Raw genomic sequence first — 25560 nt, forward strand, 5'->3', positions numbered from 1 at the left:
TAGCCAAGTTGTGTGTGTGTGTATGTGTGTGTGTGTGTGTGTGTGTGTATGTGTGTGTATACTTTGCTCTAGAATCATAAAACTTTAGATATACAGAAGGGACAGTTTGAGGCCATTTAATACAAATCTAATGACATATATGAAGTTCCTCCTTATTATACTTAGCTAATAGTCATCCAGGCTCTATTTGAGAGTCTCCAGTAATTCAGAACTGCACCCTGCAGTTCTGAGGGGAGGATGCCATCAGCAGGGCCATACACAAGATCAAAAACACAGGTACTACTGAGAAAGAATTCTCTTTGGTTGTCCTGAATCCACTAATTCTTTGAGTTTTGATATTGGACTGCTTATAAGCTCATCTAACACTCATTGCCAACTCATTCTACTCCTTCTTATTGTCAAGTTTATCATCTACTCATTTGGCCTTTTAGCAAACATACATTATAAGCATTAGGAGAAGCACTAGGAGTCAACAGTAGCTAAAAATGTGGTCCATGCTTTCCTCCAATTTACAGTCTAGAAAGAAAGACAGATGTAAACCAATTAATATGCAAATGGACTGAAGCCACAATATACTACTCCTCTCCCTCCTGGGATTACAGAAGACTTTCTAGAAGAGGATAAATTTGCATGTAGGTCTTAAAACATAAATAAGAAGAAATTGAGGGCCTTGCAAAACTTCATGAGGTCCATGTTAATATACAAATATGCTAAAACAATAGCATTTTCCATATCTGAAAATCCAATAAACCTTATCAGAATATGAAATTTGTTTGCTTTTAAATAACCTGTTGGTAAACACCAAGTGTTTCTCTTTGGAATACTCACAAACCATCCTTTGAGAGATTAATTTTAGGTGTTGATTCAAACTCATTAATGTATCATTTATGGAATCTATAATTTTCCATCACACAATTAATTTTTCAACTCCAGTGATTTTTGATACTTTGAAATTTCTCATGCATTTGTTGGATGCTGTTCATTTTTGCCATATTATAGGACTTGATTTAAAAATTGATTATTTACAGTGATTATAGAAGTATATAGGTGTGTCTTTTCTTTCATCCATCACCTATTGTTGGTTTTAATATTGACTTATTTGATACTAGAGTCTTATTATGAAGCTTTTGTCCCAATTATAACATTATCCTAAAGGTAAATGAATCTACTTCATAATGACCCACATTAAGAAGCTGTTTTTAAGTTTTAATGCTAATTGCAATACTCTTTCATACAAATAACAGAATATTCCACTTAAACACATTGACTGCCATAAACAAAAAGTTGAAAGGCACTGGCCTCAGGCATGACTTGGTCCAGCAACTCAAAGACATTATTGGAGCCCAGTGCGTATGTCTTCCTTTCTTGGTTCTGCTTTCCTAGGTTTAGGTCCACGCTTAGTAGGCTTTTCTCTTATAACCCTCAGAGAGCTACCCCAATAGCACTTGATACCACATTCTCATCTAGAAGCAACTAGCAAAGAGATAGTCTACTTCAAACAAAAGTATTAGAATTCATTTCCATCTGAGTCCCTTTGCTGTCCACCTGAAACTATCACAGCATTGTTAAATCATCTGTAATCCAATACGAAATTCAGTTTTTTTAAAAAAGAGACTATTGGCACTCAAATTCAGCTTTGGTGTTAAAGGCAATTAAATTTTGCTTGATAAGTGCTTTCCTGGGCATTTAATATGATTACCATTGTCAATGTGCCCAGGAGAGCAGTGCTTTCTATTAATCATAAAGTAACAAATATTACAAAAAAAAAAATTGTGTCTCAGCCTTATTTGATGTGAGTCCCCAACCCTGGCTACATCACTTTGGTCAGAGAGTTGGGGTACACTAACTGCCCTAAACCAATCAGGACACATGGTTGGAACTCAAGAGGGTTCACTCCTATGTAATATCCATGACTGGAAACTTTGGGATATGGTTGGAGTGGGAAAGATGGAAATGGATGCCTAGAAGGCAACCAGTGCATGTCTGATTTAAAATTAGCTCTCTTGATATTTTATATAAAGTAGATTGCTCATTCATTCAGCAAATGCATATTAAGTCTTTGCCTTAGACTTATTCTTTGATATGCCAAAGACTGTGTGCTTTGCTCTGTGAGGCCACAAGGATGGAAACTCCATCTTGACTCAAAGAACAATGATGCTACATGCTTAAGTTCTTGCCTTTTCTGTGCCCCCATTTTTCTTAGAAGCTAATGCTATTATTTCCATAAGAATAATCTTGCCTCAAAGTATCATCTATCTACATGTAGTCCTTCATACTCAATACTGTACCCCAAAACATTGGTGAAGTCACTGAGAAATAATTGGTTTCAATTTTTTAAAAAAAGACTATTTTCAAGTTTAATTTAAAAAAAATAAAAATAAAATAAAGCCACATTCTAAATTTTCAGCCAGAACTGTATGAATTGCATGCCCTAAGCAGACGAGTTTAAAAGCCAACCACCATGGGTATATTCTGAAAGATTTTATTGTTTAAGAGGCCAAGTGCCAATTAGGCAGCAGATGCCATGGTCAGCAGCTCTCCCCAGATACTCCCCTGGGCAGCCGGTCAGACAGTCACGGCTTGTGCCTGCTTTTCTAAAGAGAAGTGTAGAACCTCCAAATTCTGGTCCACAGACCCTCTGCATGAGAATTACCTGAGAATAGTTATAATAACTAATCCTCAGCCTGACCCCAGATTTCTGAATCAGAAGAGTGGAGGATCTGCAATTTATCACACCCCACAGGTGCTTCTAATGTACTTAGGCCTGAGACCCCCTGATTCAAGTCTCCACAGCCTCATCCTTGGGTTTTTCAGTGGACCATGGACAAGAGGAGAAAACTTCATCCCCAGCGAGACGGGACATTCGTTAGCAAAACAAAGCCTGCACACAGCAGCCTGGAGGTGGGGTTGAACCAAGAGGCCATCAAAGCCCCCGCCATTTGTTACTCATACCTATGAGTTCTTTCTTACGAATACTGGGAAGTCACGGGCAGTGAACAAGGTGGCACTGGCTCAGTGTCACAGCCACGTGCCCAGGTTTGGCTCTGGGTCCACATGCCTTCTTAAGGGACTGGAGGCTGTTAGAGGACATTGCTGCAGGGTCTGTTAAGAGTTGATGGGTCTGGACGGGGCTTCGGCATCATGCAGGACAGGGTTTTCACTTGGCATCCTTGGGAAGATTGTGTTACCAGAAGATGAGCCAAGGTTTTTTTTTAATTATTAATTTTTGGCTGCACTGGGTCTTCATTGCTTTATGCAGTTTTCTCTAGTTGTGGCAGGTGGGGGCTACTCTCTAGTTGCAGTGTGTTGGCTTGTCATTGAGGTGGCTTCTCTTGCTACAGATCACAACCTCTAGAGTTGTGGCGCATGGGCTTAGTTGCCCCACGGCATGTGGAATTTTCCTGGACCGAGGATCGAACCTGTGTCCCTTGCACTGGCCAGGCAGATTCTCAACCACAGGACTACCAAGGGAGTCCATGCTTTCTTACTGAAGAAAAAAGGTTCTTTCAGTAAACTCTTGATTTCTCAATCTGCTTCAGATTTCTCAGGGAGCAGGGATTCCTCTTCTCTACCCCCATGTCTCCTAGGGACCATCCCCTCAGCCCAGTCAAATAGTCTATTCCAGTGCTCAGGATTCTCTTCTGTGTGCAAGGGCCCAGGGCGGGGAAGAGCCTGGGACTGACTTGAAACATTGCCATAGAAGCAGATTCCATCTTCTTGCCCCTCAGTGCACAGAATCACCCAAGAAGTGACTTTTATTATTGCATTCTGCTTGTGATGTGTGTTTGTTGAACCAAAAAAAAAATTCAAGAAACTACATTTTCAAGATTACGTGAGATGTTTCAGTTACATTAAATGGGCCTCACGGATGTTCGTTTTGTTATAGGCAGTCTTGAGAAGGAGGGACAGGGACTGAAGCTGAGATAGTCTAAGGCCCTATTTTTTTTTCCTATGACTGCCATTGCAATTGGTTGTCATCTAAGTATCTTTATAGAGACATAGAATCCAGATGGCTAACAGGCTTTGTCGATTTCTGTTGCTTAGAGCACCAAGCAGATCTTGTAGCTCCTGAGACCGGCTCACTGAGAAATGGTGATCGATTTCTGATGTGCGCATCCTGGGGACCAGCAAGGAGAGGTGGCATCTCTGGCTTGAGGAGTTTGCAGGGGCCCCCCCTCAAAGTTACTCTTGGCTGGAGTAGGACAAATGGCTGTTTCCATTTGTAAGACTGGTGAACAACCACACTTCTCTTTACTCAGAGGATCCCTAGAGTATACAGCTATAGGTTGTAGTTTGTTGACATAGGAGAGGAACTGTTCCTTACATTTCCTCTCCTGTAACCTCTATAACTGTTAATAGCATCTCAATCTTTCCATCTTTCCAGGCCCTTTCCTCCATTCCATTTGCAATCAAGCCCTGCTGATCCTCCTGTGGCAATCAACTCCCTTCTCATCTGCATTTCTACCAGTGTTGTCCTAACTCACACTTTCAGGATCTCCTTTACATACAATGAAAATACTCTTATCTTTTGTTTCCCTGGGCTCCCCACATGGCATGGGGGTAAAGCATCCACCTGCCACTGCAAGAGATGCAAGAGACGTGGGTTCGATCACTAGATCGGGAAGATCCCCTGGAGTAGGAAATGGCAACCCACTCCATTATCCTAGCCTGGAGAGCCTGGTGGGCTACAGTCCATGGGGTCACAAAGAGTCAGACATGACTGAGCGACTAACACTTTCACTTTACGTGTGCCTAGCACTATTCAAAGCGCTGAGCATCCCACTGTGGACAGAGCAGAGTCCCTGCCCCCAAAGAGCTTACACTTGAGTCAAGGGAGACGGCACACAAAATAAACAGATACAGTGTGTTGATGGTGATGAGTACAGTGAAGAAATATGAAATGGCATAAAAAGGAGCCGAATGGAGTGATGATGTGGAATTTTATTCCAAGCTGAGCAAGTCAGGGAAGACCTGAATGAAGGAGTGGGGAGGGAGCCATCTAAACATCTTGGGAAAAGCAATCCAGGTGGAGGAAGTAGCAAGTACAAAGGCCCTGAGGCACAGAAAAATAAACCGGGGCTTTGGAGTCAAAAGGATCCATTTTAGCTTGATGCTCTAGGGCAGATATTTCACTTCTAGGCACTTATTTCTTCATATAAAATTGACAATGATAATGATATGTTCTTTCTTCTGAGCTCTTGAGAGGATTCAATAAAACATTGTTACTGGCATGTAACAGGCACTTGATATGCTGGTTCCCTTCTCTTCTCCCTTCCCCTCCATTCATCCTCAAAGCCTCCAGGTAGCGCTGACTGTGGTATCTGTTTTATAGCCAGTGTTCAAATGTTTGCTGATATGAATTACAAAGGTATGCGTAGCTAAAAATGCTTCTGTCTTATAACAGCTATACTTCCTTTTCTACCTTCAGGGGAGGCATTAAAAATGGTGTTCACAAAACCATTCCAACCATGTCCCCAATATATAACTGCTGGCTTCAAAGGGCACTGGTGATAGGTGGATAAGAGGAGATAGGACTCTCTGGACATGGGTTCTATAATTGCTCGTGAGCTCTGTGATTCTAAGAGATGCCCCATTTGGTTCCCTTTACACTCATTAACAACAAAACCCTGCTGAAAAGCAGCTAGTTGGTGTTGGGGTTGATCTGAGAGGAATAAAGGATTTCATGAAGGCTCTCTCATGATTTAAGGAGAGTGTGGACTCTACTGGGATTGTCAATAGAGTGTCCAAAACTGTTTATCTTTAACCAATTCTTCCTCATGTTTCCTCCCGCACAAGAAGCCTTCTCTGACCTGTCCCTTATACATGGCTACAGTTTTTCTTAAGTGTCACAGGCACCATCATTAGTATGGGCAACATAAGCTTAGAAATGGGATGAATTAAAAACATCTATATGAGAGTTAGATGATTCTTCTCTGTGAGGAAGCTGAGTGGTCTATCCTTAATTAGGTAAGAAAATAACCATTTTGAGCTGAATGCTTTGGGGAGCCATCAATACAAAATAAGTTCCATCATTTCTACCTGTTTCCACATGACTATCTGCCTTTCAATTAAAATTTCTTTTTTTATTTTTAGACCTAAGAGTAAGCCAGGAATTTTCACTTCTCTTATTACATTTTCTAGAAAGACTTTATACAATTGAATTTTTAACCTTTTATAGATGTATTTATGATATAATACATAGATTTACTTAACATTAATTATTCCGTCTTCACAACTCTGAAGATAACATCAAGTAGGTTTGTTTTCAGCTCCCATTTCCATGAAAGTAAAACTTTAAGGTACATGCACAGGGTAGCTTTTCCTCTTAAGAAAAATAGCCAAACTAGTTAAGTGGCAGAAAGCCACTCATCAAAAAGTCTGATAAATCACAAATAATAGTCTGATAAATTATATTTCTGTATACAATGACCTGCTTTCCTCCATGCCCAAGCTGGAAAGTCTGTCTTTTATACAGGATATAAGAGAGTTGTCATTACTTAAGATACTGAAGGGCCCAAGAAAAAGGAATGACAACAGTTGGAAAATAGTCAAGGAGCTAAGAATCCATGGTGATGGGCAGGGCAAAAATGGAACTCATGAAAAAAGAAATGACTTGGGGCCTCATTCACTCACAGAATCAATTGTGTCTTTGTCCATAACTAACATTTCAGAGAATGCCACTTGTCTTCTAAGGCCATTCTTTCCCTGGTATTCTCATCAGCATTGAGATGGAGGGATCCTATTATGTGATCTTACTACTTAGGTACTCACAAGTAGAATTTCATCTTTAAAATTGTCAAAAGAATTTTAGTCTTATCTAGTCTTCCAAGAAAGCTATAACATGAACAATGCCAGTAACAATTATGAAACTAAATTGTCCTTATGAGAATTTTAAAAAATCAATTTTGCCAGTTTATATTCATTGTGACTCATTTCCATATAAATGATCTGACTTTATTCTGTCTAAAAATGGGTATCTCCTTTGTTTTTTGGTTGAGAAGTTTGCAGTTCTTGAAAGGTAGTTAGGTTGAGCTGTTTGAAGCCATGTTGGTATGTGCTGGTTTTAATTATGAGTCTCTCTTTTTCTGTTTGGCAGTGTATCAGTTACAGCAAGAGGCCCCTCGTCCCAAGAGGATCGTTTGTCCTGGGGAGGTCAGTACTCAGCTATTTCCAATACACCTCGTTAAATATGATGAATGGTCAGCACTGTGTTCATATGGGAGAGCCTTCAGATTTACTGGGAGTTGATTTCTATTAATGCTTAAGTGTCATCAGATTTAGCATCTAAATAATCTATATTTTGAAATCAAGTGTTATTTGAAAAATACTAACTTGTAATCAGAAGTCTCACATTTTTTACCACTGCAGAGGTAAATTAAGCATCTTTTTGTAAACTCCTCAAGATGTGTATTCTGTTTTTCCTTTGCTCCTGCAGTTTTGATACTTTTATTGCTTCTTTTATTATAAAATGCTTCCAGCAGAGAAAATGCAGAGAATGATAAATATCTGGACTCTCAACACGCATATTTAGCAAACCTCTATGCTTTGTCATATTAAAAAAAAAAATCCCTGAGAAGAGTGACTGGGTTTTTATTCTTGGAGATAAGCTTAAAAATATATTGACTCATAAAAATGCTTCCTAGCCATAGAGCATTCCCTGGCCCGCCTTTACCTTGTCAGTTCTCTTATCATCTGGGATGCCAGCAAGATTGGAAAGGCAAGATGAAAGCTGTTTTCTGGTTTTATGCTGACCAGTTGCTTTAATAGCCAGACAAATCCTTCAAACAAAGATCTATGGGTCCTTGCTTGTTTTTGTTAGTATGATTTTGCTTAAATACAGAGTAGCAGATTTCTTTTAAAGCATCACATCTGCCTGATCAGGGGGAAAGACTCTTTAATTCCAGTAACCTTGAGATTCATCCTTGACATCAGGACTTTCTGGCAGACTGACTAGATCTGGTTTTGAATCTGTCTCAAAGACATAAGGGTACATATGTACCCACAACCAGAGCCAATTTAACTACTGTCTCATAAATGCTTCTATGGGAAATTTTACTTCTGTGGAAGGGCACTGAAGTTCATCAAGTAGCCTGAATTTTAATAGAGTGAACATTCTCATCCCAGGAATATCACTTGGGAGGAGAAAATATTTGATCTGAAAGGAAAAATTCAGAATGAGGTCAGATCTTTATTTGGTGGTATGGTCTTGTCTGTCACTTACTCTGCTGACTGATGTCCCTTGGTTTTTCAATAATATCCAAATAAGAAAAGATTGGGATAAATAACAAAATTTTTAATGAGAAGTTTTAATTATGGTATTATGGGTGGGCATTAAGAAACAAGTTATTAAAAATTCCTCCAAACCTGCTTTACAGTTAGTATTTTGCCATCAGAAAAAAGTATAGCCATGTATAGGGAGTTAGAGAACTTTAAATGTCTCTATGAAAAGAATGTTTGTGAAATTAGAATTCAACAGGTCTCTTCCTCACTCTGTCAGTTGCACCGACTCTTTGTGACCCTTTGGACTGTAGCCTGCCAGGTTCCTCTGTCCATGGAATTCTCCAGGCAAGAATACTGGAATTGGTTGCTATGCCCTCCTCTAGGAGATCTTCGTGACCCAGGGATTGAACCCTAGTCTCCTGTGTCTCCAGCATTGTAGGCAGATTCTTTACCCACTGAGCCACTGGGGATGCCCACAATCTCTTCCTAGTTATTAATAAAAAGTCTACTGGCAAAGTCTGGCACCAGAATTTGTAATCCAAGGAGATAGTTAATGTTCATTTGTTCATTTATTTTATATATGTGTATTATATATAATATAGAGGGAGCCTACTCTGTTCTGATTTTCATCTAGGTGTTGGGAATACAGCAAAGAACTTGGCTATTGGTATCTTGAGTGTTTTATTAATTGTACATAATTAAAGGTATATTTAAGATATTATCTGTGTAGTGGGGTATAAAAGAGAGAAAGAGAGAGAGAATAGAATGAAAGAAAGAGTCCAAGCACTTCTTTGTTTCTCAAAATCTTGGAATCATGTCCATCATCCTGTCATCCAGGTAGGATGTTAGCAGTGGAGATGGGTGGATTCAGATTAGCTTCATGAAGGCTCTTCACAGAGTTCTGCTGAAACTCTTCAGACATCCAGTGGGCCGAGGGTCCACTGCCTGTCTCTTTAATGTCACACTTGCATCGGAAGGGAGTGCCTCAGAGGCCTTAGCATGGCAGAACTGTGTGCCACAAGCCACAAGCCACTGCCATCTGCTATGACTGAAGGATATGGCTCACGTGCAGCTGTTTTCTTCCTTCTCTCTTCTAAATCAAGCTTTTCACCTTTTGACATTTGTCAGTCTGATTCATTAATAAGTTATGTCTGGTGGATGCTGGATTCCTAGGTAACTCTGCCCCTAGGAATTCCATATCTCGTTTCTGCCAGGAAACCTAATGCAAAATGGACGTTCATCGGCTCTGTTTCCTCAGCAGGGGGCACGGGGCCCATCTAGTCAGGCAGGTGTCGGGCGATAAAGGGCCGAGTGTGCTGGAGCAACAGGTGCTGCTGAGATGAGTGCCAGCGTAGCTTCAGGGCCCTTTGTCCTTCCGTGCAAATAATTCCTGCACACAGTGCTCAGTCTCCCAGGACTCGGCCTCCTCCGAGTGAAGGCCCCTCTTGGATGCTGGTGAAACCATTGCTTCTGCTGCAGAGGATGCCTGAGCAGACCGCTCTGTGCCTTGCAGTACACCTGTGTGCTCAGGGGACGTGCCTAATGAAGACAGAGAGCCTTTTAGCTTGAGTGTGTGGCCAGAGAGACTGAAGCCTCATTAACACATTTACATAAAGCCATAAAAGCTGTTTCTTTTGAAAACCCTGCTCCTGTCAGCCACCTTGTCCCTGGCAAGTCACCCCAGCCGTGTTGCTCCAACACACTCCATCTCTTTTGTTTCTCTGAAGACTAATAACCTCCCAGGCTGTGGGTCTCTCTCAGGTCTGGGTCCTCCCACTGAGTGAATGCAATAAATTCCACATTAGAGCACCAAGTGAGCCTGCAGTTACCAAGTCATGGAACACTCTTGTTCAAGGGTACAGACACAGGCCTACCTGACTTTCATGCTTGGTGGCTCTCGATGAACACTGACCACCTAGTGGACTTTGTTGAGAAGGAGCAGATCAAGGGTACAGACTGATTCAGCAGGCGAAAGCCGATGAGCTTTGCAAACCCAGGAAGGGGAGCCTGGCTGCAGAGTCACCTGAACTTGTCTGCAATCCTTGTTCTACCACTTTCCAGCTACTTGAGTTAGAGCCAAGCACCTACTCTCTCCGAGGGATTAAGGTCTACCCCCAGGGCAAACAGCCACTTTGCAGGGTGTTCTAAGTGGGATCTGTGCGTCAAGCATACTCGGTGTTGACTCCTGGCAGATTCATAAATCTGTGAAGAGCAAGTTCTGAGAGAGTCGTTAGGGACATAGAGCAAGGACAGTATTTGCTGGATGTGAAGGCAAGAAAGGCAGTGATCAAGAACAAAGCAAGGTGCCTGGGTCAGGGATTAAGCCTCAAGGTAAAAAGACACTGAGGATGAGGGACAGAGTACAAACTGAACGACAGCTGTGGCACCGATTGAGTTGGGTAAGGTTTAGTTTCTGAAATCACACTCCGTTGCTTTCTTGAGATTTATTGCAGTAAATTAATATTTATTGAGCAGCCCAGTACCTGGCCTTCTCTACCAGCATAATTGTGAGTGTTCCATGCCAGGAGACTCAAAACATCTTCCAGGATGCAAAATTTCACTTCCCCTTTCTGTCAATTGTCAACCAGTCATCTCCTAAGCATTTATTAATTACCAAGCGGTTACCTGGGTGGTCTGCCAGGAATTGTGCAGAATATTGACTCTCAAATGTGTGTCTCTACCTGAGACCTCTCCTGTGGGCTCCAAACACCTCGCTCCATCTGCCTACTTGATCTTTTCAGGTAAATGTTCTACAGCCCATCTCTAGTCTAATGGTCAAAGGAGAACTTTGAACAAGGACAAAGAACAACTTTGTCCTTGGACCCTACTCCATTAAATGGCACCTAACTTCAGAGACCTGGATGCCTGTTTGTCTCGTAGCAAACTTCGATTTTGCCTCCAAATATATTTGGCATTTGTCACTGTTCTCTGTCGCCAGGACTGCCCTGTGGTTTGGCTCATCATCGTTTCTTACCTGGATTATTTTTAAAATCTATTCATTTGACTGCACTGGGTCTAAGCTGCAGTTTGCAGACTCTTAGTTGTGGCATGTGGGATCTAGTTCCCTGATCAGGGGTCAAACCCCAGCCCGCTGCATTGGGAGCACAGAGTCTAAGCCATTGGACCACCAGAGAAATCCCTCTTACCTGGACTATTGCCACTCAGCAGCCTCCAGCTTCACATCCCTGCTTCGGCACTCCTCCTGGTACACAGATAGACCTGCTTCCACTGTTGGCACTCTTCCTGGTACACAGATAGACCTGCTTCCACTGTTGGCACTCCTCCTGGCACACAGATAGACCTGCTTCCACTGTTGGCACTCCTCCTGGTACACAGATAGACGCACAAACATACACACCATTCTTCAAACCGGAGCCCAAACCATCGCTGTTAGATATAAACCCAACAGCTTCCCTTCACTCTTAAAAGGAAGACTTCTCACCCTGCCTATGAGCCCTGGTGTGGCTCCTGCCTTCCTCACAGTCCTGTCTGTACCACCATTCTCTGAGTGCACTGCCTTGCAGCCCCATTAGTTCTTGCTCCTGTCCATCAAACAGACCAGTTTCCCTACCACAGGGCCTTTGCATTTGCCCTTTGCCTGAAATTCTTGTCCTTGAGTTTTCTACATGTCCAGATTTCAAATCAAACTTTACCTAATAACTAAAGCCCTCCTTGAACCCCCTAAGAATTCATACCGACAGATCTTCTCTCTCACATCACCCTGTTTGTGTTGTTTATATAGTTAATACAATCTGTAGTACACTTTTGATCATATTTAACTGTTTCCTTGTTGTCTGTACATCTCTTTCAGAAGAATACAAACACCAGGGACATCACTAATCTTAATCATGGGTACTTCCCTAGTATTGAGCCCAGAGCCAAGCAGCAGTGGGCAGTCAATAAATATATGATAAAATGATGAAAAAAAGAGACTACTAACTTAAGGAATTTAGAACTCTCAGACTATTACTAATAGCATATCAGATTTACTCAATGCTGTTATTAGGGGAGTCAGTTGGACTTTTGGCTGTCGTTAAGGTTCTTACATAAGCACGGACTAATATTTTTTTCCTGGAACATTCTAAATTTCTTTTTGACCTTTCCAAAAGGCCAAAGTGTTAAGATTTACTTGTATGACTAAAGTCAAGTCAAGTTCCTCTGGAATTACATGAAGAATACAAAATATGTAGAAATTCTTTTGTGACTGTAAATGATTTGGTGTCTTGTGTCATTCTTTTTTTTTTTAAACTGCTGTAGTGTAGTGAATATGGGAGCCTAAAAGGCAATTTCAAAAAAGGGAAATAAATTACATACTATCATTTCAAATTGTTCTCCATTTTTATGCAGCTTTACTCCCCCTCTCCCTTACCACAGAATAGTCTATTTTGGAAAAAATATTTTAATGCGATAGTGAATTCTAGAACTGAGGTTTCTAGCATTTATGATCAGAACCAGTTTTTTTTTTCTTGATTACCAGAAGGTAAGCCAAATATGGAGGACAGTGATCTATCTTAAATGTTTAGCAGTAATCCCATATTTTACCTCCTAGTGATTTGTATTCAGTTTTTAAATATTACCTTTTGTGCCCCTTCTCCTTTTCTGTGCATTTTCTCTAGTTTTTAGTGTTTGTAAATAGTTACACATTTAATCTCTTCTACTTTATTTGTAAAAACTGTTCTTTTAAGCCCGCAAAAGCATTTCATCATTAAACTTTAAAATTTTTGATTCACCATAACTAGATTTCACAGTCTCACAGTCTTGTAGCTTTAGGTATTTATCTTGTCTTGGGCATGTCTGGAAGATCTTAACCAGTCATATTGATTGGCTGTATCATTCTCAACTAACCCAGTACATTTCAAATCACAGATTTAAAATAAACTCAGAGAGGTTTTCTAATATTCTACTATTCTCCCCGCTTTCTTTTTCTATTCATTGAAAATAAGTGTTTTTGAGCAAATGTGCATCAGAGGGAACAAGAAAAGTCTACTGATTCAAGACATCAAGATAAGCTATGTCTTTAATAAGATTGATTCTATAAGCCACAAACAAAAACCAATTCCATTACCTTTTAATTGGCTTTATGTGTAGTAATCAGAAGGCTATTCCTTCCCTGGTCAGAAATATTTCTCTTTTTTTCATCCTAGACTTTCTCCACGAGTCTCTTTTTTCCTCCTTAATATTGACACAACCTAGAATAAAGGGCTCTTGCCATCATTATTCCTTTCAGACATTAGTCCTTTCAGACTTTCATCTCCCTAACACAGTAAGGCTTTTTGCTTGATGTGATTTTATCCTGAGCTAGGCTTGCTTGGCTTGTAGACCCACTGTTGTAAAAGGGGAAAACCTTCTCATAAAACTAATGTTTTAAAATTTTTTAGACATACGAGTTTTATTATTTTTGAAAGTTAGAACCAAGAGTTTGCACTTCTTTAAATAAAAGACTTATTTTTATTAGCAAGTGATGCTATCTACCAAAATACATGACCTTCCCTCCAAATTTACTCTCTTTGGAATATTTTGAATTTCTTCTAATAGGGCATAGACTTTGCATATTTGCACCTAGAAAATATTTATTCATTTCCAAGGTGATGGCGTGAGCAGAGGATAAGGGCTCTTGAGGACAAGTCGCTATAGAATTTAGAGGCTCAGGAGTTCTGAGTCCAGGGACAGATGACTAAACTGGAGAGGGCTGCCAAGGAATATCCATGTAAGGTGGGTATGAACTGAGGCAAAAGTGGAAGCTTTTTTCCCCTTAAAACAGGATAAGGAAAATGAAGAAGAGTTAACAGTGGTTGATAACTTGTAACCTTTCTTAAGTAGTTACTTGTTTTAGTCCTTCAGTCATGTCCAACTCTTTTGCAACCCCATGGACTCTAGCCGGCTAGGCTTCTCTGTCCATGGGATTTCCCAGACCAGAATACTGGAGTGGATTGCCACTTCCTTCTCCAGGGGATCTTCCCCACTGAGGGCTCAAACCTGCATCTGCACTGCAGGCAGGTTCTTCACTGCTGAGCCATCAGGGTGACCCTGAGAAGCTGCTACCAGAGGGGAATCACTACACTGTGTGCGTGAGTGCTGAGTCACTTCATTTGTATCCGACTCTTTGCGACCCCATGGACTGTAGCCCACCAGGCTCCTCTGTCCCTGGGATTCTCCAGGCAAGGATACTGGAGTGGGTTGCCTCGTCCTCCTCCAGGGAATTTTCCCGACCCAGGATTAAACGCACATCTTAGATCTCCTTCACTAGCAGGCAGGTTCTTTTACCACTAGCACCACCTAGGAAGCCCACACTGTGTAGTTAGTGTTTTGTTTTGTTTTTTATAAAGGGATAACTGACAGGATGATGACATAGATTCTGTCATCTCCAGTTAGTCTGTGATAGCTGTGACCCAAGATACCATCACTCACAGATAGGGGCAGGAGAGGTGTGGTCCAGACTGAGGGCATGGTGGTTATGAGGTTTTTTTCCGACCAACCTTACTCACCCAGAGAGCAAATGCCCCCATACCAACAGCTATCTAGACGGTATGTCTGCTCTGTGACTCAGAGGTCAGGTCCATCAAAATTTCAGGTGTGGCCAGGACTGTCTGGGGTAGGTACATAGCAATGGATGCACAAGTGAGATTTTAAAGACATGCTTCACATTTGACTCATCTGGTTAAACATTAACTGAGAAATAATGCTCATAAAGGCAGTTACACTTTGTCCCGAGCAAGCCATGTTTCCTAGAGTAGTGTGGTCTGGCTAACCAAGCAGTGAGATGTTTGGGGGGAAAAAAAAAAAGAAAAACACATGGAAAAGAAAAACACGTCTCAGACCGTGCAGATTTGGCTGTGGTGACTGTAAAGGATATTGCCTAATAATTTACTGCTGTCCATCTTTCCATAGTAATGAGTGCTAACACATATGAGTGACTTACTGGACACCCAGTGCTGGGTTAAAGAGTTTCATATACGTAATTTCTCATAACAGTGCCATGCGATTGTTATCTATCTCATTTTACAAGAGGAAATGAGGCAGAGAGCACAGGAAGGGCAGAGCCAGTCAGTCTCAGATGGTCCAAATCCAGGACTTGGCTTCTAACCCAGGGATTCTCAAAGTGTGGTCCCAAGGCCAGCAGTAGCAGCAGCATCACCAGGGAACCTGTCAGAAATGCAGATTCTTCTGGCCCACCCCAGACCAACGATCTGGGTCTTAACAAACCCTGCTGGTCATCCTGATGTTCGCTCAAGTGTGAGGACTGCTGCCGGAGCCATTGTTCTCACTTCCTCTACTTTCTTTTCTGTTTTTAATTGAAGTATAGTTGATTTATAATGTTGTGTTAGTTTCTGGTGTATAGCCAAGTTATTCCATTTTACAAATATATAATATATATATATTCTTTTTCAGAGTCTTTTCCATTATAGGTCATTAAAAGATATTGAATATAGTTCTTGTGCTATACAGTAAATCCTTGTTGTTTATCTATTTTATATATAGTAGTGTGCCTCTGTTAATCCCAAGCTTCTAATTTATTCCTCCCTTGCTTTCCCCTTAGGTCACGTAGCTTTATTTCTATATCTGTGAGTCAGTTTCTGTTTTGTAAATAAGTTCATTTTAATCATTGTTTTAGATTCCATATATAAGTAGTATCATACGGTATTTGCCTTTATCTTTTTGACTTACTTCACTTAGTATTTAAAATGATAATCTCTAGGTCCATCCATGTTGCTGCAGTGGCATCATTTCATTCTTTTTATGGCTAAGTACCTTCCAGTTATGTATGTACCATATCTTCTTTATCCATTCATCAGTCAGTAGACATTCAGGTTGTTCCCATGGGTCAGCTATTGTAAACAGCACTGCCAGAAATACTGGGGTGTGTGCATTTTTTCAAATGAGTCACTCTCTCTGCTTTCTGTTTCATGCTGCTTCCCCTGTACCCTGGAATAGATAGAAGAATCAAGATACTTTCTCTCCTGATGATGTTTACTGTTTGCCCAGCATTGGACTAGACTTTTCATGAATTTAAAAGTCAGTGCCAAGTCATCCCATGGCTGCCTTTTCTTTTCTAGATGTACTTCCTCCTTGATGTTATTTTCCATTCGTTAAAAACATTTTGCCTTTGCCTTTCTTCTTTGCTATGTCTAGCTTTCCCATGCCCTCGTATGTTGCTGGGGCCAAGTATGAATCTTTGTAGGGGAATGGTCAGTGCTTAATTTAACCTGCTTTTCTACATCCACCATTCCTCTCCTAACAAGCTATTCTTCTCAGTCTTATGTTTGTACGACTAATTAACAAAAATGTTCCAATTCAGTTCCAGTCAGGTGATTTGTACTCGTGTTCACCCATATTCAGTATACATTCTTATGAACTCCAGCTCTTCTTTGATGTTTTCCTTACCTTGTTCAGTTCAGTTCAGTTGCTCAGTTGTGTCTGACTCTTTGCAACTCCATGACTACTGGAAAAACTCTAGCTTTGACTAGACGAACCTTTGCTGACAAAGTAATGTCTCTGGTTTTTAATAGGCTGTCATAACTTTCCTTCCAAGGAGCAAGTGTCTTTAATTTCATGGCTGCACTCACCATCTGCAGTGATATTGGAGCCCCCAAAAATAAAGTCTCTCACTGTTTCCATTGTTTCCTCATCTACTTGCCATGAAGTGATGGGACCAGATGCCGTGATCTTAGTTTTCTGAATGTTGAGTTTTAAGCCAACTTTTTCGCTCTCCTCTTTCACTTTCATCAAGATGCTCCTTAGTCCTTCTTTGCTTTCTCCCATAAGGGTGGTGTCATCTGCGTATCTGAGGTTATTGATATGTCTCCTGGCAATCTTGATTCCAGCTTCTGCTTCTTCCAGCCCAGCGTTTCTCATGATGTACTCTGCATATAAGTTAAATAAACAGGCTGACAATATACAGCCTTGACGTACTCCTTTCCCTATTTGGACCAGTCTGTTGTTCCATGTCCAGTTCTAACTGTTGTTTCTTGACCTGCATACAGATTTCTCAGGAGGCAGGTCAGGTGGTCTGGTATTCCCATCTCTTTAAGAATTTTCCACAGTTTTTTGTGATCCACACAGTCAAAGGCTTTGGCAAAAGCTTACCTAGTAGATGTGCACAAATCCCGGCTAAATTTACTCTTGCTTTCAGTGAACCTCTGAATTAATAAAAGTAATAAATCCATTATCATTATGTCAGGAGTACTTTGAAATATATTTCTGTTTTCCAAGTGCTAGTCACTTCACTCAGTGAATCAACTCTATGCTCATTGAGTAGTTCTCAATTCAGAATTGTAGGCAACTCATTTATCAATGAAAGCCAGTCCAGTGCTGATGCTGTCTGGGCCCTGCCTCCTTGCCTCAGTCTACCACTCCTTTTGTTGTTCCCAGCTTGATTGGCGCCATTGATAATCAATCATCTTTGGCTGTGTCCTCTGACAAGCCACAGTCTTGGAATTAGCTCTCAGTATACCATATCTCCCTGTCTTGTTGGCAAGAACAGCAAGCTTTGCTTTCGTGATAGTATCTCTTTCTTCTTCCTATTTACAGGGCCAGTGTCATCCCCCCATCTACTGCGGGAGGAAATTAAATATCCTTGGCACAGCCCCACAAAGGCATGTTGGTTACCATCCAGCACCTTGTGTCCACCTGGGTAATTACACATCAATTGTTTGATGAATTGTTCTTGTATCTCCCTGGGTATTTCTACTGCATCTATAATTACACTTTGCTGATTGTCCCTTTGCTCTGCTGTGATCCTCCAAATTCCATGACTTCTCAAAGTCCGTGTTTAATGATGGTGCGGCAGCACCTTCCAGTTCAAGGATGCAGATCAGGTCCCTTAGGGTCTCAGTATTCTTTGATTGTTTAACAGTATAATTCAGCCATTTGCTGTCTTCCTTCACTTTGATTTTTCAAGTTGGCATCAGTAGGCCATAGATTAAAACTTAATGATTCTTTCCTCCCTGAGCAGTAAGAGACAGCAGGACATGAACACAAATAGATGATTTGACCACCATTAAATAAAAAGGCCATCTGAAGCATTGGCAAATGCCCTGAGTTTTGAGCTAACTATAAGATGTCCTGAAAATGATTTTTGAGAATGGACTCTAATGTGTGTTAGTCTAGAATAGCCATTGGCAAACAATTGTCTGCCAGCTATTTTTGTAAATAAAGTTTTGTTAGAACACAGCAATGCTCCTTCCTTTATGTATTATCTATGACTGGTTTTATGCTTCCTTGTTGAGTCCTGGAGATAGATTGTATGGCCCTCAAAGCCTAAAGTAGTTACTATCTTATTCTTGCCAGAAAAAGTTTCCTGACCCCTAGTCTTGTATTAGAAGTAACTTTGAAGAGTTAATACATGCAAAGCACTCAGAACAGTGACATTTATCTGTGGGAAGTATTGGTCTTTAATTCCTACCATTTCCCAAGCACTTGTATAAGTGTTAGCCAGAAGAAGAACTTTAGTTCTGTAGTTTAGGATGGATTTGACCCTAAGCCATTATGAGAAACATTTTGACCTTCATGTTCAACACTTGTATATCGGTGAAAGAAGCCCAGGCAGTTACAATAAGAAGTTATTCTTTCACCTGCTTCCTCAGGGCCACTTATTCCCAGTCAAGAAATGGTAGCCTGTTTAAAAAGGTGGCCCAGCACTCCATAAGCAGGAAATTTAAAAGGTGTGTACAATCTCTTTATTTGGGAACATCATCTGAACATGTAAACTAAGCTCATCTTCTTTAATTTCAGGCCCACCCAAACCATTTGGGGGAAAGAGTGCTATGTCTGCAACTTACTATGAAGTACACCCCCCCACACACCAAATTTGGATTAGTGGATGGATATAGGGATGAATAAATAGATATGCCATAAAGCACATATATATAGGACATATTATAGAATTTAAATAGTGCATATATGGGTGTTGGCTGTTAATTTTTTTCAGCATTTCTGTCTATATGAAAATTTTCATAATAAAATGTCAGAAAGAAAAACAAAGTTTATTTGTGCAAGAAGAGCAATGTCCGGGCAAGCTCTGACCCAGGGAACAAAAAGTCTCTTGGGTACGCAGCCCTGAAAGGCAGGAGTGTGGCTCAATGTCAGAGCTGCTGGAAGCACCATAAGCTCAAGAATTTTTAACATGGAATAATTTGTCAGAAAAAGAATTTGAAAGCAAGGACAAACATGAATAAAACACTTTCACTCTTACTTATTACCATATTGGGAATTGTTTGGGGGAAATTTCAGAAGTGCTGTTTTTCAGAAGTGCTGAATTAAGTAATTTTTTTAAATAATTGAGGAAAGGCTTTTAGATTTTATGGCATCATCACCATATAGCAAAATGAATACTGGACCTGAAAGCTGCAGCTGGGTTTCAACCTCAAATCTGCTGCTAGCCCTGGGTAGCACTGGGAGCAAATTAACTTATCACTCCAAACCACAGTGTTCTCATCTATAAGAAGGAGGCAAAGATATTAATACATAGTCCACCTTCCTAGTAGAAGAATACATGTAGAAGCATTCTGAAAGCCATGAGGATGTCACCAGACAATGAGTTCTCAATGGAGGCAGTATCAGGCCCAAGATGGGGGGTGGTTCTTGAGAGGGCACATAAAAATTTTTACTATTTCAATCTATGAAGCACAGATAAACATACAGAACAGAGGCAGATATACAGTCTATCTGTAGTACTGAAATTTTGCTGGGAAGAGATCATTAGGAAAGAAAAATATGTGTAAAAAAGTTTCAGAGGAAGGCTATAATACAAACAATATTGAGAATGTTTTGCCAAATAATCTTTAATTTCTACCATCTCCCAAATTATGTTCCCTTTTTCTGCAGGCAGATTAATTTTATCCATCAGTTTGAACATATTCAATTGAATACTTGGATTGAATACATTTGAATTTTTTATTTCTAGGAGGAGAAAGTTAAAAAAACTACTTCTGGGAAAAAGAATAAGACTGATGGACATTCTTTGCCTTTTCCAAAGTACATATAGTACCACATAACCCAAATACCATTAGGCTTTGAAGGAAGGAATTTGCTAACAGGAATGAGGAATTAAATGAGCGTACTCACCCGATCTTTTTTGCCTCCTAGAAATTTATCGGCAGCATTAATTTTCCCTTGATTTAATTCAGTTCAATTGCATACTTCAAGCTCTTTGAGCCTAAGAGGTATGTGGAGAATTTAAAGAGAGTTCCAAGGAGAATAATGAAGATGAATTAAGGATTGGAGAGTAGGATCTGTTGGGAAAGATTCAAAGAACAAGGATTATTTAGTGTGAGGAAGAATAGGCAATCAGGTGGTTTCTAGTAGTGGAAACCTGCTTCTTGGGAGAATATTCTCAGGTTCTTATCTGCCCTGAAGACCAAAGAAAGGGGAAGAGTATATTTGAAGCAAGAGGGGCATGAGATTAGATATCAAGATGAAATATCTGTCCATGATGGAATCCTAGACTCGGACTCACCTTTAAGGTATTTTTTAAAATAAAGTGCCTGTCTGTAGGAAGTTATCAGGAGGATAAACATGTAAACCCTTTACATTTGATTTTCCTGCCCTGGTCGGAGGCTGGCCAGCCAAGCTGGCCAGTGGAGGAAAGTTATTATTCCTGGAGCTGTGGCTTCAGGATGGCAGAATATGAGTACCAAGCCCCAGGTAAGAGCAGAGTTAAGCAATACATCCAGTTGCATTGTCCATACAAGCGGGGCTGAAAGTGGGTGTTGAGAGCCCACACGTAGAGCCAGGGAATCAGTGTCAGAGACGCAGCAGCAGGGAAGAGTGGGTCAAAGCGAGCTTCTGGGCGGATGATCTGGGCTGGTTAGAGGAGAGCAATGGCCACGGTTAGGCTTTGGGGGCTCTTCGAAGGCTACTGTGAGAGTGGATCAAAATCCATGTAGAAGTCCTAGGAAAGTGTTAATTCTTTCCGTGTTTGGGATCATCGTTGGAAAGTCATTGTTTCCCATCCTCGGTGTGTATCAGAATTTCCTGTGGAGCTTTGTTAACCTCACAGCCACCTTGGCTCCAGCCCTTGAGACTGGGATGTAATGGGAATATCATTTAGGATTCTGTTGTGAGCAACGGAATCAAAACTGGCTAAATTTAGAGGGAAAAAGTAGGAGGGGTGATGAAGAAAAGGATTGGAAAGATATGAAGAAATTCCCTGAATGGAAAAAAAAGGAGCTAAACAAGGGGCTTTGGGAAGGATCTGTGAATCAGGACATCTTCAGGGACCAAGGAAACAAGACGGATGCACCTCTGGGCAGTGAAGTGTGTCGTTGGGCCCCAAGCCTCAGGATGTGATAGCCTGCTTTTATATCCTGCTTCTCTATATTTCAGTTTGCCTTTTGGAAATGGGTGTGATGGATTTTACCTATGGGGTAGTCATGAGCATTGAATGGGTTAATATACATGATGAAAGTGATTAGAACAATTCTTGGCACATAGTGAGTTCTTAATGCCTATTAGCAAATATTTTTGTTGTAGCTGTTAGGCTCTGCCATTCGTGTGAATCAACTCTAACCATTTCTCTTAATAGTTTCTCCTCAACTTGCATTCTCCAGGCTCAGAGCATCTGAGCAGCTTATGTTGGTTCACACATTCACCCCTTGGCCTGAGAATGTGCAGGAACTTGATGAGCAGAATCACTGACAACAAGCCATGGTTGTTCCCTAGGCGTCATTCTTTACTCTTTGGAGATTCAGAAAACTGGAGGGAGAGCACGTTTTGTCCTGTGGTGTAGAAGCATAAAGGACCAAGGTGTGAGGCATCAATACTGCCTATGTTGCCATGAAGACCCCTTTTGAAATTTCAGTGAGTCCAGAAAGGGAATGTAGGCCATTAGCAGAGCTTTCTTTCAAATAATGTATTACTTCGATGGAAGCTGAGCTGTATATAAGATAGGCTGTTTGTTGCTAGGACAACAGAGGTGAGAAGACAGGAGCTCTTTCCCCAAGGAGCTCACATCTAGAGATTGCAAAGGCCAACAGTTTAAGTCCTAATAAGATCATGGCCCTAACTCAGGCCTTTATAAAGTTTATAGAGAGACTAGGAAACCATACTTAAACTGGTGTGAGTTAGCCAGGAAAGATTTTCCCAAGATGGCAGCATCTTACCTCTTATTATTAAGATCAGTGCCAGGTTAAGGCATGGACAGGTTAATGAACAAGTATTAGAATTCCAGGCAGAGGAAACAACCCAACCAAAGAAAGGCCAAAGTCTATGAACAACCAAGTTGTGAAATTACAAGGCATTCTATATTAGGAACTTAAAGAATTGGGGGATGAAGATGTGGTGGAGCAAGAGTGTGTGTGCAAAGAACTGTTGAGTGAAAAAAAATCCACAACATAAAAGTTGAGAATTATGTTTTATTCAGAAGACAGACTGAGGACTTAAGTCCAAGAGACAGCCTCTCAGATAGCTCTACGGACTATTGTGAAGAGGTAAGGGAGGAGCCAGGATATATAGGAGTTCGGGCAAAAAAAAAAAAAAAGCCAAGAGTTGGAACATTAAAAGATTAAAGAAAAACCAGACATCTCAAGTTAATGAAGCTAGCACTTTTCTATGTATGGAAAGATGCAAGAGTCTGGGCTCAATGCAATATTTCCTTTGAGATGCACCTTAACTATCTAGGGCCAGTATCCTGCTTTTTCTGTCCTGACTCTCTTCAGATTGTACCACAGTGAGGGTGGCTACAGTGGTTGATGGCTTGATGACCATCAGTTCAGTTCAGTCGCTCAATCGTGTCCGACTCTTTGTGAGCCCATGAACCACAGCATGCCAGGCCTCCCTGTCCACCAACTCCCGTAGTTCACCCAAACCCCTGTCCATTGAGTCGGTGATGCCATCCAACCATTTCATCCTCTGTCATCCCCTTCTCCTCCTGCCCCCAGTCCCTCCCAGCATCAGGGTCTTTTCCATTGAGTCAGCTCTTCGCATCAGTTGGCCAAGGTATTGGAGTTTCAGCTTCAACATCAGTCCTTCCAATGAACACCCGGGACTGATCTCCTTTAGGTTTGGCTGATCGGATCTCCTTGCCGTCCAAGGGACTCTCAAGAGTCTTCTCCAACACCACAGTTCAAAAGCATCAATGCTTGGGTGCTCAGCTTTCTTTATAGTCCAACTCTCACATCCATACATGACCACTGGAAAAACCATAGCCTTGACTAGACGGACCTTTGTTGACAAAGTAATGTCTCTGCTTTTTAATATGCTATCTAGGTTGGTCATAACTTTCCTTCCAAGGAGTAAGCATCTTAATTTCATGGCTGCAATCACCATCTGCAGTGATTTTGGAGCCCAGAAAAATAAAGTCAGCCACTGTTTCCACTGTTTCCCCATCTATTTGCCATGAAGTGATGGGACCAGATGCCATGATCTTAGTTTTCTGAATGTTGAGCTTTAAGCCAACTTTTTGACTCTCCTCTTTCACTTTCATCAAGAGGCTCTTTAGTTCTTCTTCACTTTCTGCCATAAGGGTGGTGTCATCTGCCTATCTGAGGTTATTGATATTTCTCCCAGCAATCTTGATTCCAGCTTGTGCTTCCTCCAGCCCAGCATAACATCCTTTGTTTACTGATGTGGCAGGTGACATTCTTTGTTCACAGGACATATTCTAGATACACAAGCAAGACCATGTTAGGAAGATTCTGCATACTATTCATTTATTCATTCAATAAATATTTATTGAGCAGCTACTGTATACCAGCTCTTTTACAGACTCTAGAACAGCAGTAACTAGCGAAGCACAAAAATCTCTGCCTTTGTGTAGTTTCTATTTGAATGGGAGAGATTGGCAAAAAGCACACAAATAAAATATATAGTATATCGGGTGATGATAAATGTAGTGGAAAAAAATGAACCAGAGCAGAGATATGGGTTATGCCAAGGAGCGGAGTTTCCACTTTTAAGTAGAATAGTCTGGGAGACCCCACTAAGCTGTGTGGTTTTGACCACATGGCAGTGGAAAGCCAGTGAAGACTTTGCAGTAACAAGATGAGATTTACACCTTCTGCCCTCACTGTGAAAGATAAATTGGAGGATGATTAAAGTGTGGACAAGAAGACCTGTAAAAAGACAATTTCAGCAGTCTAGGTGGATAGATAGTACAGTGAACATGGGGAGAAAGCAGGAGCATTTCAAGAGCAATTAAAAAACTACGTCCAATGAACAGGACTTAATGACTTTGGAGTTGGGAAGGAGGAAGGAGGGGAAGTTTTGTTTCCAACCCAGGAGTCAGGGCAAAGTTTCAAAGCAACATGCTGTGAGTTATGGAGACCCACAGAGTAAAGGATTTAAATGAGTTCATGTGTATGCATATCATGATGGATATTCTTGTTGTTGTTCAGTCACTCTGTTGTGCCTGACTCTGTGACCACATGAACGGCAGCACGCCAGGCTTCCCTGTCCTTCACAGTCTCCCGGAGCTTGCTCAAACTCATGTCCATTGAGTCATGATACCATCCAACCATCTCATCCTCTGTCACCCTCTTCTCCTCTTGTCCTTAATCTTTCCCAGCATCAAGGTTTTTTCCAATGAGTTGGCTCTTCGCATGAGGTGGCCAAAGTATTGGAGTTTCAGCTTCAGCATCAGTCCTCCCAACAAATATTCAGGGTTGATTTCCTTTAGGATTGCCTGGTTTGATTTCCTTGCAGTCCAAGGGATTCTCAAGCATCTTCTCCAGCGCCACAGTTCAAAAGTATCAATTCTTCAGCACTCAGCCTTCTTTATGTTCCAACTCTTAACATCCGTATGTGACTACTGGAAAAACCATAGTTTTGACTGGATGGACTTTTGTCGGCCAAGTGATGTCTCTGCTTTTTAATACACTGTCTATGTTTGTCATAACTTTTCTTCCAAGCAGTAAGTGTCTTTTAATTTTATGGCTACAGTCACCATCCACAGTGATTTTGGAGCCCAAGAAAATAAAGTCTGCCACTGTTTCCATTTTTTCCCTATCTATTTGCCATGAAGTGATGGGACCGGATGCCATGATCTTTGTTTCCTGAATGTTGAGTTTTAAGCCAGCCTTTTCACTTTTCACTTTCACCTTCATCAAGAGACTCTTTGGTCATCTTCACTTTTTGCCATTAGGGTGGTATCATCTGCATATATGAGATTACTGATATTTCTCCTGGCAATCTTGATTCCAGCCTGTGCTTCATCACATGATGTAGTCTTCATGTAAGTTAAATAATCAGGGTGACAATATACAGCCTTGACATACTCCTTTCCCAGTTTTGAACCAGTTCATTGTTCTTTGTCTGGTTCTAACTGTTGCTTCATGACCTGCATACAGGTTTCTCAAGAGGCAGGATATTCTTGAGTATGTCTTAAATTTTTTTCTTTAGTGTTTT

The 25560-nt window shown here is 41.0% G+C and overlaps 1 protein-coding gene across 2 annotated transcripts in view; it reads left to right on the forward strand.

The window, feature by feature from the left end:
• The window catches only part of CHN2 (chimerin 2), a 321944-nt gene that overhangs the window by 158939 nt on the left and 137445 nt on the right, over positions 1 to 25560 (forward strand). For both annotated transcript variants that reach the window (XM_020892483.2, XM_070467920.1), the window contains exon 3: positions 7097 to 7152. In XM_020892483.2, coding sequence (XP_020748142.2) covers positions 7097 to 7152 — 56 coding nt within the window. The remainder of the gene's footprint in view (positions 1 to 7096; positions 7153 to 25560) is intronic.

This window comes from Odocoileus virginianus, chromosome 1 (genome assembly GCF_023699985.2).
Source record: "Odocoileus virginianus isolate 20LAN1187 ecotype Illinois chromosome 1, Ovbor_1.2, whole genome shotgun sequence".
Classification (NCBI taxonomy): Eukaryota; Metazoa; Chordata; class Mammalia; order Artiodactyla; family Cervidae; genus Odocoileus; species Odocoileus virginianus.